The sequence below is a fragment of the Lissotriton helveticus genome, chromosome 12 (assembly GCF_964261635.1).
Source record: "Lissotriton helveticus chromosome 12, aLisHel1.1, whole genome shotgun sequence".
Lineage (NCBI taxonomy): Eukaryota > Metazoa > Chordata > Amphibia > Caudata > Salamandridae > Lissotriton > Lissotriton helveticus.
In genome coordinates, this window is record NC_136073.1 from 48,659,440 (window position 1) to 48,678,411 (window position 18,972).

Sequence of the window (18,972 nt, forward strand, 5' to 3'; positions counted from 1 at the left end):
GTATCGTAAGAACACAGACAGAAACAATTTACTAAAATACGACAGCCATCATCCTCCAGCTCTTAAAAGACATTTACCGTACTCTCAATTTCTCAGGGTGAAGAGAGTAGTCTCAGAAGAACATCAACTAGAGCACCAACTGACTGTCATGACCAAAAGAATTCAAGATAGGGGATATCCGGAACAAACCATACAATTAGCACTCCAACGGACTCATTCTAGAACCCGAGAGGAATTACTTATCCATAAAACACGACATAGTGAAAACCGCCTTACCTGTGTTAGTAAATATTCCAACGTAAGCCCTCAATTTAAGGCTATAATCAGAAGACATTGGCCGATATTGACATTAGAACCGGACTTCAATGAAGCATTTGCCAGAGAACCACTATTTGCTTATAGCAGAACCAAAAATTTGTCAGACTTTTTGAAGACACCAAAAGAACAAGATCAAAAAAAGAACTACCGTGGTACTACACCTTGCTCAAACTGTAGTAATTGCCATAATATAATGAAGGGAGATTTCATCACTCACCCGATGAAAGGCAATAAAATAAATCTCAAAGTGAATGCAACTTGTGATACCACCAACATTATATATATGCTAAAATGCCCATGTGGTTCTGTATATGTACAGATAGGAAACTCAAAACAAGATCGACTGAGCATAAAAGTAACATTCGCACTAACTCATTGAAATCATCAGTGGCAGTACACTTCATGGAGAAGAAACATCACATAAGTCAATTAAGGGCGTGCGTATTGGAAGAGATCGACAGAAAAGAAGGGTCCATAAACAAGAAAAACTTGTTGAAACGAGAACATTTATTGGATTTTTCACCTGAACAGTTTGAAACCGCATGGGTTAAATGATAGAACTGAATTTACTTGCTACTTATGAGTTAGTCATGTACAATCAGTTTATTATGAATTGATAACATATCAACATTGTTGAAACATTTCATAATTTTGTAATTAATAATGAACTGATACTGTTTGATAATGGTAAGGGGGTGTATCCACATTTAGCCAATCCACTAGATCACATAATGTTAAGGCAGATTGCCAATAAAGTTAACCCGGAGTTTTATTTAAAAAAAACTCTTACTAACAGACGCTACATAGTAGGTAATGCGCACACGCACGCAACGGCGTTACGTAATAAACCCGGAAGAACGCTTAGAGTATCACACGCCAAACATCATGGAAGAGCCGCGAAATATAGCACGAAGGTGAGAAGCGATAACGAACAGCGCGAAGGCGCGTAATATGTGAGAGGCAGGTCAACATGTCCTCAGGAGAAAGCGAGGGTTAATAAGCGAGAGCGTATGCTTTTTTACCATCGGGCACTTAATAGCACTTGTGAACGCACAATTTAAATATGGCAGCTCTTTTTAACAAAAACGAGGAGCAGGAAGCAAAAGTTTGATTTTTGATTTAAAATCCATTTGAAAGCTAGCTGCATAACATTAGAAAGGTTACTTAAAAGAGTGGGGACCCATTCTCAGTGGTTTGGTTAAAAGTTATCCAGGAGGTATAAAGTGAATGATTGTGAATTAGATAAACCTGCATATTTAGACATATTATTGTTTGAAATTTACAGATGGTTTCCCTGATGAAGGCAGTTTAACTGCCGAAATGCATTGGATGTGATATATCATTCGAATGAAATACCGTGTGAATTTAACATGAAAATCTAATGGAATGAAATAAAAAATCACACATGAAACAAACCAGGAGTGAAGAATTTTGTTAATAACGAGCTGGATATCTTCAGCAATAATCTTGTGCCCAGGGTGACAGTCCTATATAGTATAGGACTGCAACTTACCAATGTTATTGAACACACTCCGGGCGGGAAGTGATACCCAGGAGCACGGATAACACGGAGATACACAGATTAAAGAGGCTGTGCACGACCTAAAAACATTAGCTGTTCTAGATGTTCACATTTGATCCCTCACCTTTTTGTTCTAGATGTTCACCTTTGATCCCTCACCTTTCTGTTCTAGATGTTCACCTTTGATCCCTCACCTTTCTATTCTAGATGTTCACCTTTGATCCCTCACTTTTCTATTTTAGATGTTCACCTTTGATCCCTCACTTTTCTATTCTAGATGTTCCTTTGATCCCTCACCTTTCTATTCTAGATGTTCCCCTTTGATCCCTCACTTTTCTATTCTAGATGTTCACCTTTGATCCCTCACTTTTCTATTCTAGATGTTCACCTTTGATCCCTCACTATTCTATTCTAGATGTTCCTTTGATCCCTCACCTTTCTATTTTAGATGTTCACCTTTGATCCCTCACTTTTCTATTCTAGATGTTCACCTTTGATCCCTCACCTTTCTATTCTAGATGTTCCTTTGATCCCTCACGTTCCTATTCTAGATGTTCACCTTTGATCCCTCACCTTTCTGTTCCAGATGTTCACCTTTGATCCCTCACCTTTCTATTCTAGATGTTCACCTTTGATCCCTCACCTTTCTATTCTAGATGTTCATTTGATCCCTCACTTTTCTATTCTAGATGTTCACCTTTGATCCCTCACTTTTCTATTCTAGATGTTCACCTTTGATCCCTCACCTTTCTATTCTAGATGTTCCTTTGATCCCTCACCTTTCTATTCTAGATGTTCCCCTTTGATCCCTCACCTTTCTGTTCCAGATGTTCACCTTTGATCCCTCACCTTTCTATTCTAGATGTTCACCTTTGATCCCTCACTTTTCTATTCTAGATGTTCACCTTTGATCCTTCACCTTTCTATTCTAGATGTTTACCTTTGATCCCTCACCTTTCTATTCTAGATGTTCCTTTGATCCCTCACCTTTCTATTCTAGATGTTCACCTTTGATCCCTCACCTTTCTATTCTAGATGTTCCTTTGATCCCTCACTTTTCTATTCTAGATGTTCACCTTTGATCCCTCACTTTTCTATTCTAGATGTTCACCTTTGATCCCTCACTTTTCTATTCTAGATGTTCACCTTTGATCCCTCACTTTTCTATTCTAGATGTTCACCTTTGATCCCTCACTTTTTTATTCTAGATGTTCACCTTTGATCCCTCACCTTTCTATTTTAGATGTTCACCTTTGATCCTTCACTTTTCTATTCTAGATGTTCCTTTGATCCCTCACCTTTCTGTTCTAGATGTTCACCTTTGATCCTTCACCTTTCTATTCTAGATGTTGCTTTGATCCCTCACCTTTCTATTCTAGATGTTCACCTTTGATCCCTCACCTTTCTATTCTAGATGTTCCTTTGATCCCTCATTTTTCTATTCTAGATGTTCCTTTGATCCCTAACCTTTCTGTTCTAGATGTTCACCTTTGATCCTTCACCTTTCTATTTTAGATGTTGCTTTGATCCCTCACCTTTCTGTTCTAGATTTTCACCTTTGATCCCTCACCTTTCTATTCTAGATGTTCCTTTGATCCCTCACTTTTCTATTCTAGATGTTCACCTTTGATCTCTCACTTTTCTATTCTAGATGTTCACCTTTGATCCCTCACCTTTCTATTCTATATGTTCATTTGATCCCTCACCTTTCTATTCTAGATGTTCCCCTTTGATCCCTCACCTTTCTGTTCCAGATGTTCACCTTTGATCCCTCACCTTTCTATTCTAGATGTTCCTTTGATCCCTCACTTTTCTATTCTAGATGTTCACCTTTGATCCCTCACTTTTCTATTCTAGATGTTCACCTTTGATCCCTCACTTTTCTATTCTAGATGTTCACCTTTGATCCCTCACCTTTCTATTCTAGATGTTCACCTTTGATCCCTCACCTTTCTATTTTAGATGTTCACCTTTGATCCCTCACTTTTCTATTCTAGATGTTCCTTTGATCCCTCACCTTTCTGTTCTAGATGTTCACCTTTGATCCTTCACCTTCCTATTCTAGATGTTCCTTTGATCCCTCACCTTTCTGTTCTAGGTGTTCACCTTTGATCCTTCACCTTTCTATTCTAGATGTTGCTTTGATCCCTCACCTTTCTATTCTAGATGTTCACCTTTGAGCCCTCACCTTTCTATTCTAGATGTTCACCGTTGATCCCTCACTTTTCTATTCTAGATGTTCACCTTTGATCCCTCACCTTTCTATTTTAGATGTTCACCTTTGATCCCTCACTTTTCTATTCTAGATGTTCCTTTGATCCCTCACCTTTCTATTCTAGATGTTCCCCTTTGATCCCTCACCTTTCTGTTCCAGATGTTCACCTTTGATCCCTCACCTTTCTATTCTAGATGTTCACCTTTGATCCCTCACTTTTCTATTCTAGATGTTCACCTTTGATCCTTCACCTTTCTATTCTAGATGTTTACCTTTGATCCCTCACCTTTCTATTCTAGATGTTCCTTTGATCCCTCACCTTTCTATTCTAGATGTTCACCTTTGATCCCTCACCTTTCTATTCTAGATGTTCCTTTGATCCCTCACTTTTCTATTCTAGATGTTCACCTTTGATCCCTCACTTTTCTATTCTAGATGTTCACCTTTGATCCCTCACTTTTCTATTCTAGATGTTCACCTTTGATCCCTCACTTTTCTATTCTAGATGTTCACCTTTGATCCCTCACTTTTTTATTCTAGATGTTCACCTTTGATCCCTCACCTTTCTATTTTAGATGTTCACCTTTGATCCTTCACTTTTCTATTCTAGATGTTCCTTTGATCCCTCACCTTTCTGTTCTAGATGTTCACCTTTGATCCTTCACCTTTCTATTCTAGATGTTGCTTTGATCCCTCACCTTTCTATTCTAGATGTTCACCTTTGATCCCTCACCTTTCTATTCTAGATGTTCCTTTGATCCCTCATTTTTCTATTCTAGATGTTCCTTTGATCCCTAACCTTTCTGTTCTAGATGTTCACCTTTGATCCTTCACCTTTCTATTTTAGATGTTGCTTTGATCCCTCACCTTTCTGTTCTAGATTTTCACCTTTGATCCCTCACCTTTCTATTCTAGATGTTCCTTTGATCCCTCACTTTTCTATTCTAGATGTTCACCTTTGATCTCTCACTTTTCTATTCTAGATGTTCACCTTTGATCCCTCACCTTTCTATTCTATATGTTCATTTGATCCCTCACCTTTCTATTCTAGATGTTCCCCTTTGATCCCTCACCTTTCTGTTCCAGATGTTCACCTTTGATCCCTCACCTTTCTATTCTAGATGTTCCTTTGATCCCTCACTTTTCTATTCTAGATGTTCACCTTTGATCCCTCACTTTTCTATTCTAGATGTTCACCTTTGATCCCTCACTTTTCTATTCTAGATGTTCACCTTTGATCCCTCACCTTTCTATTCTAGATGTTCACCTTTGATCCCTCACCTTTCTATTTTAGATGTTCACCTTTGATCCCTCACTTTTCTATTCTAGATGTTCCTTTGATCCCTCACCTTTCTGTTCTAGATGTTCACCTTTGATCCTTCACCTTCCTATTCTAGATGTTCCTTTGATCCCTCACCTTTCTGTTCTAGGTGTTCACCTTTGATCCTTCACCTTTCTATTCTAGATGTTGCTTTGATCCCTCACCTTTCTATTCTAGATGTTCACCTTTGAGCCCTCACCTTTCTATTCTAGATGTTCACCGTTGATCCCTCACTTTTCTATTCTAGATGTTCACCTTTGATCCCTCACCTTTCTATTTTAGATGTTCACCTTTGATCCCTCACTTTTCTATTCTAGATGTTCCTTTGATCCCTCACCTTTCTGTTCTAGATGTTCACCTTTGATCCTTAACCTTTCTATTCTAGATGTTGCTTTGATCCCTCACCTTTCTATTCTAGATGTTCACCTTTGATCCCTCACCTTTCTATTCTAGATGTTCCTTTGATCCCTCGCCTTTCTATTCTAGATGTTCCCCTTTGATCCCTCACCTTTCTGTTCCAGATGTTCACCTTTGATCCCTCACCTTTCTATTCTAGATGTTCACCTTTGATCCCTCACCTTTCTATTCTAGATGTTCCTTTGATCCCTCACTTTTCTATTCTAGATGTTCACCTTTGATCCCTCACTTTTCTATTCTAGATGTTCACCTTTGATCCCTCACCTTTCTATTCTAGATGTTCCTTTGATCCCTCACCTTTCTATTCTAGATGTTCCCCTTTGATCCCTCACCTTTCTGTTCCAGATGTTCACCTTTGATCCCTCACCTTTCTATTCTAGATGTTCACCTTTGATCCCTCACTTTTCTATTCTAGATGTTCACCTTTGATCCTTCACCTTTCTATTCTAGATGTTGCTTTGATCCCTCACCTTTCTATTCTAGATGTTTACCTTTGAACCCTCACCTTTCTATTCTAGATGTTCCTTTGATCCCTCACCTTTCTATTCTAGATGTTCACCTTTGATCCCTCACCTTTCTATTCTAGATGTTCCTTTGATCCCTCACTTTTCTATTCTAGATGTTCACCTTTGATCCCTCACTTTTCTATTCTACATGTTCACCTTTGATCCCTCACTTTTCTATTCCAGATGTTCACCTTTGATCCCTCACTTTTCTATTCTAGATGTTCACCTTTGATCCCTCACTTTTTTATTCTAGATGTTCACCTTTGATCCCTCACCTTTCTATTTTAGATGTTCACCTTTGATCCTTCACCTTTCTATTCTAGATGTTGCTTTGATCCCTCACCTTTCTATTCTAGATGTTCACCTTTGATCCCTCACCTTTCTATTCTAGATGTTCCTTTGATCCCTCACTTTTCGATTCTAGATGTTCCTTTGATCCCTAACCTTTCTGTTCTAGATGTTCACCTTTGATCCTTCACCTTTCTATTCTAGATGTTGCTTTGATCCCTCACCTTTCTATTCTAGATGTTCACCTTTGATCCCTCACCTTTCTATTCTAGATGTTCCTTTGATCCCTCACTTTTCTATTCTAGATGTTCACCTTTGATCTCTCACTTTTCTATTTTAGATGTTCACCTTTGATCCCTCACTTTTCTATTTTAGATGTTCACCTTTGATCCCTCAATTTTCTATTCTAGATGTTCACCTTTGATCCCTCACCTTTCTATTCTATATGTTCCTTTGATCCCTCACCTTTCTATTCTAGATGTTCCCCTTTGATCCCTCACCTTTCTGTTCCAGATGTTCACCTTTGATCCCTCACCTTTCTATTCTAGATGTTCCTTTGATCCCTCACTTTTCTATTCTAGATGTTCACCTTTGATCCCTCACTTTTCTATTCTAGATGTTCACCTTTGATCCCTCACTTTTCTATTCTAGATGTTCACCTTTGATCCCTCACCTTTCTATTCTAGATGTTCACCTTTGATCCCTCACCTTTCTATTTTAGATGTTCACCTTTGATCCCTCACTTTTCTATTCTAGATGTTCCTTTGATCCCTCACCTTTCTGTTCTAGATGTTCACCTTTGATCCTTCACCTTCCTATTCTAGATGTTCCTTTGATCCCTCACCTTTCTGTTCTAGGTGTTCACCTTTGATCCTTCACCTTTCTATTCTAGATGTTGCTTTGATCCCTCACCTTTCTATTCTAGATGTTCACCTTTGATCCCTCACCTTTCTATTCTAGATGTTCACCTTTGATCCCTCACTTTTCTATTCTAGATGTTCACCTTTGATCCTTTACCTTTCTATTCTAGATGTTTACCTTTGATCCCTCACCTTTCTATTCTAGATGTTCCTTTGATCCCTCACCTTTCTATTCTAGATGTTCACCTTTGATCCCTCACCTTTCTATTCTAGATGTTCCTTTGATCCCTCACTTTTCTATTCTAGATGTTCACCTTTGATCCCTCACTTTTCTATTCTAGATGTTCACCTTTGATCCCTCACTTTTCTATTCTAGATGTTCACCTTTGATCCCTCACTTTTCTATTCTAGATGTTCACCTTTGATCCCTCACTTTTTTATTCTAGATGTTCACCTTTGATCCCTCACCTTTCTATTTTAGATGTTCACCTTTGATCCTTCACTTTTCTATTCTAGATGTTCCTTTGATCCCTCACCTTTCTGTTCTAGATGTTCACCTTTGATCCTTCACCTTTCTATTCTAGATGTTGCTTTGATCCCTCACCTTTCTATTCTAGATGTTCACCTTTGATCCCTCACCTTTCTATTCTAGATGTTCCTTTGATCCCTCATTTTTCTATTCTAGATGTTCCTTTGATCCCTAACCTTTCTGTTCTAGATGTTCACCTTTGATCCTTCACCTTTCTATTTTAGATGTTGCTTTGATCCCTCACCTTTCTGTTCTAGATGTTCACCTTTGATCCCTCACCTTTCTATTCTAGATGTTCCTTTGATCCCTCACTTTTCTATTCTAGATGTTCACCTTTGATCTCTCACTTTTCTATTTTAGATGTTCACCTTTGATCCCTCACTTTTCTATTTTAGATGTTCACCTTTGATCCCTCACTTTTCTATTCTAGATGTTCACCTTTGATCCCTCACCTTTCTATTCTATATGTTCATTTGATCCCTCACCTTTCTATTCTAGATGTTCCCCTTTGATCCCTCACCTTTCTGTTCCAGATGTTCACCTTTGATCCCTCACCTTTCTATTCTAGATGTTCCTTTGATCCCTCGCCTTTCTATTCTAGATGTTCCCCTTTGATCCCTCACCTTTCTGTTCCAGATGTTCACCTTTGATCCCTCACCTTTCTATTCTAGATGTTCACCTTTGATCCCTCACCTTTCTATTCTAGATGTTCCTTTGATCCCTCACTTTTCTATTCTAGATGTTCACCTTTGATCCCTCACTTTTCTATTCTAGATGTTCACCTTTGATCCCTCACTTTTCTATTCTAGATGTTCACCTTTGATCCCTCACCTTTCTATTCTAGATGTTCACCTTTGATCCCTCACCTTTCTATTTTAGATGTTCACCTTTGATCCCTCACTTTTCTATTCTAGATGTTCCTTTGATCCCTCACCTTTCTGTTCTAGATGTTCACCTTTGATCCTTCACCTTCCTATTCTAGATGTTCCTTTGATCCCTCACCTTTCTGTTCTAGGTGTTCACCTTTGATCCTTCACCTTTCTATTCTAGATGTTGCTTTGATCCCTCACCTTTCTATTCTAGATGTTCACCTTTGAGCCCTCACCTTTCTATTCTAGATGTTCACCGTTGATCCCTCACTTTTCTATTCTAGATGTTCACCTTTGATCCCTCACCTTTCTATTTTAGATGTTCACCTTTGATCCCTCACTTTTCTATTCTAGATGTTCCTTTGATCCCTCACCTTTCTGTTCTAGATGTTCACCTTTGATCCTTAACCTTTCTATTCTAGATGTTGCTTTGATCCCTCACCTTTCTATTCTAGATGTTCACCTTTGATCCCTCACCTTTCTATTCTAGATGTTCCTTTGATCCCTCGCCTTTCTATTCTAGATGTTCCCCTTTGATCCCTCACCTTTCTGTTCCAGATGTTCACCTTTGATCCCTCACCTTTCTATTCTAGATGTTCACCTTTGATCCCTCACCTTTCTATTCTAGATGTTCCTTTGATCCCTCACTTTTCTATTCTAGATGTTCACCTTTGATCCCTCACTTTTCTATTCTAGATGTTCACCTTTGATCCCTCACCTTTCTATTCTAGATGTTCCTTTGATCCCTCACCTTTCTATTCTAGATGTTCCCCTTTGATCCCTCACCTTTCTGTTCCAGATGTTCACCTTTGATCCCTCACCTTTCTATTCTAGATGTTCACCTTTGATCCCTCACTTTTCTATTCTAGATGTTCACCTTTGATCCTTCACCTTTCTATTCTAGATGTTGCTTTGATCCCTCACCTTTCTATTCTAGATGTTTACCTTTGAACCCTCACCTTTCTATTCTAGATGTTCCTTTGATCCCTCACCTTTCTATTCTAGATGTTCACCTTTGATCCCTCACCTTTCTATTCTAGATGTTCCTTTGATCCCTCACTTTTCTATTCTAGATGTTCACCTTTGATCCCTCACTTTTCTATTCTACATGTTCACCTTTGATCCCTCACTTTTCTATTCTAGATGTTCACCTTTGATCCCTCACTTTTCTATTCTAGATGTTCACCTTTGATCCCTCACTTTTTTATTCTAGATGTTCACCTTTGATCCCTCACCTTTCTATTTTAGATGTTCACCTTTGATCCTTCACCTTTCTATTCTAGATGTTGCTTTGATCCCTCACCTTTCTATTCTAGATGTTCACCTTTGATCCCTCACCTTTCTATTCTAGATGTTCCTTTGATCCCTCACTTTTCGATTCTAGATGTTCCTTTGATCCCTAACCTTTCTGTTCTAGATGTTCACCTTTGATCCTTCACCTTTCTATTCTAGATGTTGCTTTGATCCCTCACCTTTCTATTCTAGATGTTCACCTTTGATCCCTCACCTTTCTATTCTAGATGTTCCTTTGATCCCTCACTTTTCTATTCTAGATGTTCACCTTTGATCTCTCACTTTTCTATTTTAGATGTTCACCTTTGATCCCTCACTTTTCTATTTTAGATGTTCACCTTTGATCCCTCACTTTTCTATTCTAGATGTTCACCTTTGATCCCTCACCTTTCTATTCTATATGTTCCTTTGATCCCTCACCTTTCTATTCTAGATGTTCCCCTTTGATCCCTCACCTTTCTGTTCCAGATGTTCACCTTTGATCCCTCACCTTTCTATTCTAGATGTTCCTTTGATCCCTCACTTTTCTATTCTAGATGTTCACCTTTGATCCCTCACTTTTCTATTCTAGATGTTCCCCTTTGATCCCTCACTTTTCTATTCTAGATGTTCACCTTTGATCCCTCACCTTTCTATTCTAGATGTTGCTTTGATCCCTCACCTTTCTATTCTAGATGTTGCTTTGATCCCTCACCTTTCTATTCTAGATGTTCACCTTTGATCCCTCACCTTTCTATTTTAGATGTTCACCTTTGATCCCTCACTTGTCTATTCTAGATGTTCCTTTGATCCCTCACCTTTCTGTTCTAGATGTTCACCTTTGATCCTTCACCTTCCTATTCTAGATGTTCCTTTGATCCCTCACCTTTCTGCTCTAGGTGTTCACCTTTGATCCTTCACCTTTCTATTCTAGATGTTGCTTTGATCCCTCACCTTTCTATTCTAGATGTTCACCTTTGATCCCTCACCTTTCTATTCTAGATGTTCACCTTTGATCCCTCACTTTTCTATTCTAGATGTTCACCTTTGATCCCTCACCTTTCTATTTTAGATGTTCACCTTTGATCCCTCACTTTTCTATTCTAGATGTTCCTTTGATCCCTCACCTTTCTGTTCTAGATGTTCACCTTTGATCCTTAACCTTTCTATTCTAGATGTTGCTTTGATCCCTCACCTTTCTATTCTAGATGTTCACCTTTGATCCCTCACCTTTCTATTCTAGATGTTCCTTTGATCCCTCACTTTTCTGTTCTAGATGTTGACCTTTGATCTCTCACTTTTCTATTTTAGATGTTCACCTTTGATCCCTCACTTTTCTATTTTAGATGTTCACCTTTGATCCCTCAATTTTCTATTCTAGATGTTCACCTTTGATCCCTCACCTTTCTATTCTAGATGTTCCTTTGATCCCTCACCTTTCTATTCTAGATGTTCCCCTTTGATCCCTCACCTTTCTGTTCCAGATGTTCACCTTTGATCCCTCACCGTTCTATTCTAGATGTTCACCTTTGATCCCTCACCTTTCTATTCTAGATGTTCCTTTGATCCCTCACTTTTCTATTCTAGATGTTCACCTTTGATCCCTCACTTTTCTATTCTAGATGTTCACCTTTGATCCCTCACCTTTCTATTCTAGATGTTCACCTTTGATCCCTCACCTTTCTATTTTAGATGTTCACCTTTGATCCCTCACTTTTCTATTCTAGATGTTCCTTTGATCCCTCGCCTTTCTGTTCTAGATGTTCACCTTTGATCCTTCACCTTTCTATTCTAGATGTTGCTTTGATCCCTCACCTTTCTATTCTAGATGTTGCTTTGATCCCTCACCTTTCTATTCTAGATGTTCACCTTTGATCCCTCACCTTTCTATTCTAGATGTTCCTTTGATCCCTCACTTTTTTATTCTAGATGTTCACCTTTGATCCCTCACTTTTCTATTCTAGATGTTCACCTTTGATCCCTCACCTTTCTATTTTAGATGTTCACCTTTGATCCCTCACTTTTCTATTCTAGATGTTCCTTTGATCCCTCACCTTTCTGTTCTAGATGTTCACCTTTGATCCTTCACCTTTCTATTCTAGATGTTGCTTTGATCCCTCACCTTTCTATTCTAGATGTTCACCTTTGATCCCTCACCTTTCTATTCTAGATGTTCACCATTGATCCCTCACCTTTCTATTCTAGATGTTCCTTTGATCCCTCACTTTTTTATTCTAGATGTTCACCTTTGATCCCTCACTTTTCTATTCTAGATGTTCACCTTTGATCCCTCACTTTTCTATTCTAGATGTTCACCTTTGATCCCTCACTTTTCTATTCTAGATGTTCCTTTGATCCCTCACCTTTCTGTTCTAGATGTTCACCTTTGATCCTTCACCTTTCTATTCTAGATGTTGCTTTGATCCCTCACCTTTCTATTCTAGATGTTGCTTTGATCCCTCACCTTTCTATTCTAGATGCTCACCTTTGATCCCTCACCTTTCTATTCTAGATGTTCACCTTTGATCCCTCACTTTTCTATTCTAGATGTTCACCTTTGATCCCTCACCTTTCTATTCTAGATGTTCCTTTGATCCCTCAATTTTCTATTCTAGATGTTCACCTTTGATCCCTCACCTTTCTAATGCAGATGTTCACTGTTGATCCCTCTTTACTCCCTGGTGCCCCTTCATCCCTTCTCCTCTTGCTTTCCGATGTCCCCCCTTTGATCCTTTGTTGCTCTCGGGTTTAGTTAGTCCCTCCCTGCTCTTTGATGTAATTTCCCATTTGAACTCAGACTCCTCTTTAATGTGCTTCTCTCTTCCTCCGCCAGATGCTCACCTTTATGGAGGCTCAGTTTTGCTACTTCCAGCAAGGATACCGGGCCCTGCAGGAGCTGGAGAAGTACAGGCAGAACCTGGCTGCCCAGGTAGGTGAATGCAATGGTGTCAGACAGCACAGAAAGAGCCCAGCATCCAGCTTTCTACCACCAGAGAAACACTGTGTGATGGAGAGTAACACCCTGAGTAACCCCCAGTGATGGATTCTGAAGACAGAGGCCCCTGCTCCCCTTCAACTAACACACTGTGAAGGTGTCTGAAGACAGAGGGACCCCTGCTCCCCTTAGAGTAACACACAGTAACTGGGTCTGAAGACAAAGAGGCCCCTTCCCTCCTTAAAGTAACTCTCTGTGACGGGGTCTGAAGACAGGGGGGCCCCTGCTCCCCTTTAAGTAACAACATTTTGACTACTGTTCTGACCATGCTATCTAACGTGCGCTGATGCTGCTTTACCCTCTATATTTTAAACTCCCCTCACTGATTTTAGTCTTTGTGTTGTGTTTTTCTTGTGTTTTGGCACATTTTCTCTCTTTCGCATGTCACAGACAGGTTGAGCTCTGATTGGCTCTTTTCAACCAATCAGAAGCGGACCGCGAGGAGCCAGTTGTGCCCCCGTCCATTTAATGCCTGCCGTGGTGCAGACGCGCCGCTGGCGCGCCAAAGGCAAACCCGTCAGCGGCTGGACGACGCCAGACATGCTGCCGGCCTGTTCTCGCAAAAAATATATACTCCCGAGAGGACCTACTTGCCATTAGTAAGGAGGTAAGCCCATGTTCTTCTCACCTTGGTGCCTCACTCAAAGGCCCCTTCTGCTGCCTTCAGTGCGGTTTTTTAGGTCTCGCCTGTCAATGCGCTTGCGAGAATATAGGGGCTTAACCAGAGCTTAACCAAACTGGCGATTTCATGCAGTGCCCGTGAAAAGCAAGCTCAATGCGCAAGCGCATTGACATAAAACGCGTGTGCACATCAAAGCCAGCCATCTGTTCCCCAGCTTGGTGCCTCCAGCAGCTCTTCAAAGGGATCCGCTCCGCCCCTTGCTGCATCAAAGGCTTTCATTTCGCGGCCGCGTTTTTTACTTTCATTTCGTGGGCACGTTTTTTTTTTCTGCCCCTGTTGTGCCGCCCGACTTGTCTTGTTATGTTGCCTGTTAACCTGCTAAATATTCTCACATGCCATGCCAACATGATTCCCTACCAAAATATTACCCTGTTTTGCATGCGTTGACTACTGCTTTTCCTCCTTGTTGAGTTGCAACTCCTTAAACCACATTCAGTTCCGCAACTCACTTCCTGATCAGATCTTCTCCCACTGCAGTACTCTCCATTCCCTTTCACCCGTTCCATGACTTCCGGTTCCTTCTCCAATTATGTCGGTGCATCGTATTTAAATGGCTCCATCGGCTGGTACTCCTTGGCTTCATCCCCTTGTGCACACTCGTGCTCTCCCTTGCACACACTATTCTGTCTCCGTATCTGCTGGATGCTCTTCGTCCCCGTGCAATCACAGCTGCTCCCGCACTTTCTCCCTTCGTGCCTCTTAGCTTTGGAACTCTTCCCCACGTCATCTTCCCTCTGCTCACACCCTCGCATCTCTCTATGACATCATCAGGTGGTCTCTTTCTATTGCCTCCTATTCATCGCCCGGCCGCTCCACCAAAAATATGCTGGCATCTGTTTTTCCCATTCTCTGTATGCAAATGTATGCTAATTGGAGAGGCTAACAGTTCAAATGCAGGTAGTTGTCAGGAAAAGGGCAGGTTTCCTGCTTTCCCTCGCACTGTTTCTCTTTCTCGCCTTACTTTCTCACATTTACACTTGCCTGTCCCCCTCTCCTCTGCCGCTCTCCGTCCACTATCTCAGCCCCTCATTAGTTCTAGTTTCATTTGTACCTTCTTGCTCCTCTCCCCATCAGTCCTCTGTTCCCTCCATCTTCCCACCTTTCTACCGCCCAGAGGTGACCCCTCTCTGTTACATCAAGAAGCAGCAGCGCACGCGCCATGTTTTATGTAGGCTTTTCTAGTCAGGAAGTACAGATGTGCTGACGCCTCCCAGAGACGGATCTTTACGGCTCTGCCTCTGCAGTCACCCGCAGCTCCGATACTCCGAGCATACAGAACACTCACGCATAATAAAATCCACAGAAAACAGAGCTGAGGAGACTGACACTCAGGAGTAGAGAAAAAATAACAGATGTCCTTCATCCTACAGAAAAACAAAGATGGACAAGTACCACTTTGCATCAAAACAAATGAAAACAACCCCTTAGGTTAAATACTATCCCAGATAAAATGATATATTTCACATGGCGTATACATAAAGCATAACCACAGCCCGCAACTACACAGCAGCAACCAGCAGTAACACAGCTTCTTACTCCCCTCCGGCAGCAAAACACTCTTGCATCCCCTGTAAATGTATACCATTCACCTTAAAACTCTGACTACTCTATCCAGGCACACAGAACAATACAATCACTCAACACTTTCATCTCATCACCATCATTCCTTACAATTACACAAAGTCTTCACACAACAGCTTCAGTCCACACCCACATGAGTGTACGTGGAAATAAATGGGATAAAACTATCAAAGTGGAAGAAAACACGAAAAGAGGACAACACAAACCTGCAAGACTATAAGCAAAACCGAGAAACAGGTATACCCACACGGTGGAGTACACACTCTCCACTCATGCAACTATGAAAAACACTGCAATGAGAATACCAACCAGTACAGTCCCCAACCTCCATGCAAAGCAATGCAACATTCATACCACCCTGAGCAGAGCAGCATGCATCCCACCTGACCCATTGGAGTCCTTACCTTTCATTTAACACAACTCAACAGAGATTCTACTACATGGACTCCACACTCTCCATACACACAGCACAACTGACCACCCACTACCCATCACAGTAAAAGACTATCCCACTCAGCTCCACCACAGCTCCACCACAGCACCACCACTCAGCACCACTCAGCACCACTCAGCACCACCACTTAGCACCACCACAGCATCACTCAGCGCAAACCACAGCATCACTCAGCGCAAACCACAGCATCACTCAGCGCAAACCACAGCATCACTCAGCGCCACCACAGCATCACTCAGCGCCACCACAGCATCACTCAGCACAACCACAGCATCACTCAGTGCAACTACAGCATCACTCAGCGCCACCACAGCATCACTCAGCGCCACCACAGCCTCACTGGTTCAAATATGTTCTCTCAATGTTTCAAGCTTTATTACAAATGTCACAAAAAGATGTTAATATTTCACTTCTGTTCTTGGATTTTCGTCACAATAAAATACACTGAACATAATCTTCACAAAAGTTATTTAAAAAAGTTTAAGCTATTGCCATTATAAATTACAATCACTTTTATTTAAGTATTCATTATTTAAAAAAATTAAAAGCCATTGTTATTTGTAATATCAATACATCTAAGTCACGTAAATACAAAACATGTTGCATTACAAATGCTATAGGTGTCACATTTGCGAAAGTTATAACTATTGGCATTGTAAATGACAAAGCTAATAATAATTTAGCTATTTTCAAAAACAACACATAAATAAAAAAATTGTCATTTACAATATCAATAGCTCAAACGTTCCTAATGCGAGACCTATTGCATTGCAAATGCTTGTTCTTTCTATCTAACGCCGTCTCTCCTTCCCCCTCCCTGTACTCTATCAAACTTTTTAGTTTGAATTGCCGCTCCCTAGTAAAGCACTTCGCTGAAGTATTTGATTTACTTCACGATGAGGCACCGGATATTCTCTTTCTTACTGAGACATGGCTCATCGACAACACGGAGGCGGAACCTGGCTTAGCCATACCCTAAGGTTACAACATTATGACACTCATGAGAAGGGGCCCGAGGTGGTGGTATCGCAATCAACTTTAAAACTGGATACATGTGCACCCTAATCAAAGAGACCCTGGTGGGCTGTGAGTGTGCACGGTTTAGGATTCTCCTGAATGCTAATTTCACGCGATCTGGGCTCCTAATCTATCGCCCTCCTGGGCCATCTAAGGAGTTCGGTGATGCGCTTACTGCAACCTCTGGTATACTCGCCATCAGACCAGCTAATTTCAGTATTATTGGAGACCTCAATTTACACTTGGATGCCGGTCATGACCGTGAAATTGGCAATTTTTTAGCAGATCTTGTAGCCTTGCGATTGATCCGGCGCGTCCTGGGATGTACTCATTCTGCGGGACACCTATAGTTAATCCACCTGTCCCTATGAGCTGGTCTGACCATTATTTGGTAACCATGTCACTGTTGGTAGTGGGGTCGCTTCAGGGTACAGCACGTAAATCGGTCTTAAGGGGCCCCTGGCATAAACTCGACCCTGAGCACTTCTGCACTCTCCTCTGGAATCAAATGCCCAGCCTCCCCAATAACCCAGATGTGGCAGAGAGTACCCTGACACACTCACTCAAATCTTATTCCAGCCAGGTGGTCTCAGAGCCGTATTACCCAGTCCAGTCCATGGTACAATGACAACCTGGCTTCAATCCGGAAAAGCTGTAAAAGGCTGGAACGGGCATGGAGGCAGGACTATGACCCTATCCTGAAAACACAATATTGTGCAGCCATCAAGTTCTACCATAGAGCCATTCAGAAGGAAAGAGCTGCCTAGTATTCCAATGAGATCAGACTTAACAGTAATCTTGCTAAACGTGTCTTTTTTCTGCTCAAGGACCTTAAATCCTCAGGGTAGCCTCAAGCCACCCCTCCTTCCTCCAATCAGCAATGCGAGAGCCTTGCTGCCTTCTTTATCAAGAAGGTCGAGGATATCTGTAAAACTCCCCCACACTGAAACTAGGGCCAGCCCCTCACTGAGGTCCTGCGATTCCCCGGTGCTCTCTGTTTTCCCGGCGCTCGCTCAAGAAGGGATGCAGACTATCTGCAGTAAACTTAAATCAGGATCCCCTGCTGACCCCCTAAAACCAGACCAATTCCAGAAATTTTTACCTCAACTTCTTTACCCCTATTGCAAACTCATCAATCTATCTCTGTCCTCTGCGTGGTTCCCACTGCATGGAATCAGGCCATGGTGGTTCCTCTGTTGAAGAAGCCCACGCTGGATGCGTCCAAACCAGAGAGCTTCCGCCCTATCTGCTTCCTCCCGTTCGCCTCCAAGATCACTGAAGCCCATATTAATGCCATTCTCACAAACTTTTTAGAAGATAACAATCTGCTCGACCCATCCCAGAACGGCTTCTGCCCTCGTCACAGCACTGAGTCCGCCCTTCTGGCTGTGACAGAATATTCGAGAGGCACGTTAGATGTCAGTCACACCTCAGCTTTAATTTTACTGGATCGGAGTGCTGCGTTCGACACTGTGTCCATCAGATCCTGCTGCAGTGCTTGGAGGACATCGGTGTTGGCGGTGCTGCCCTGGGCTGGCTCTCCTCTTTCCTAGCGGAGCGTACTTTCCAGGTGTCTGATCCTCCCTTCTGCTCCCAGGTACATGCCGTCCACCAAGGGGTTCCACAGGGTTCGGCTCTAAGCCCAACCCTTTTTAACATCTATATCCAACCTCTGGCAGCAGTAGCCAGGAACAGAGGATTAGCTGCGGTATCTTTCGCGGATGACATACAGCTGATGGTAGCACTATCTGACGACTCTTGGGCAGGATGCACTCAAGTTTAAAGAAGATCTAACAGCCATTGCAGATTGGGTGACGGCCAAGTGTCTCCAACTCAATGCTAACAAATCGGAGGTCTTGTTGGTGGGCAATCAATCAATCAATCAATGACACTTATAGAGCGCGCTACCTACCCGAAGGGTCTCAAGGCGCTGGGGGGGGGGGGGTGCCGCTACTGCTCGAACAGCCAGGTCTTCAGCTTCCTCCTGAAGGAGAGGTGGTCCTGGGTCAGGCGCAGGTCGGTCGGGAGGGAGTTCCAGGTCTTGGCGGCCAGGTAGGAGAAGGACCCTCCTCCTGATGTCGCTCTTCGGATGCGGGGGACAGCGGCGAGGGCGAGGTTGGCTGATC

The 18,972-nt window shown here is 41.8% G+C and overlaps 1 protein-coding gene across 1 annotated transcript in view; it reads left to right on the forward strand.

Annotated features, from left to right (window-relative positions):
• The window catches only part of ACAP1 (ArfGAP with coiled-coil, ankyrin repeat and PH domains 1), a 281,465-nt gene that overhangs the window by 190,018 nt on the left and 72,475 nt on the right, over positions 1 to 18,972 (forward strand). The window contains exon 9 of the mRNA XM_078670842.1: positions 12,951 to 13,046. Within this exon, the coding sequence (XP_078526968.1) occupies positions 12,951 to 13,046 (96 nt within the window). The remainder of the gene's footprint in view (positions 1 to 12,950; positions 13,047 to 18,972) is intronic.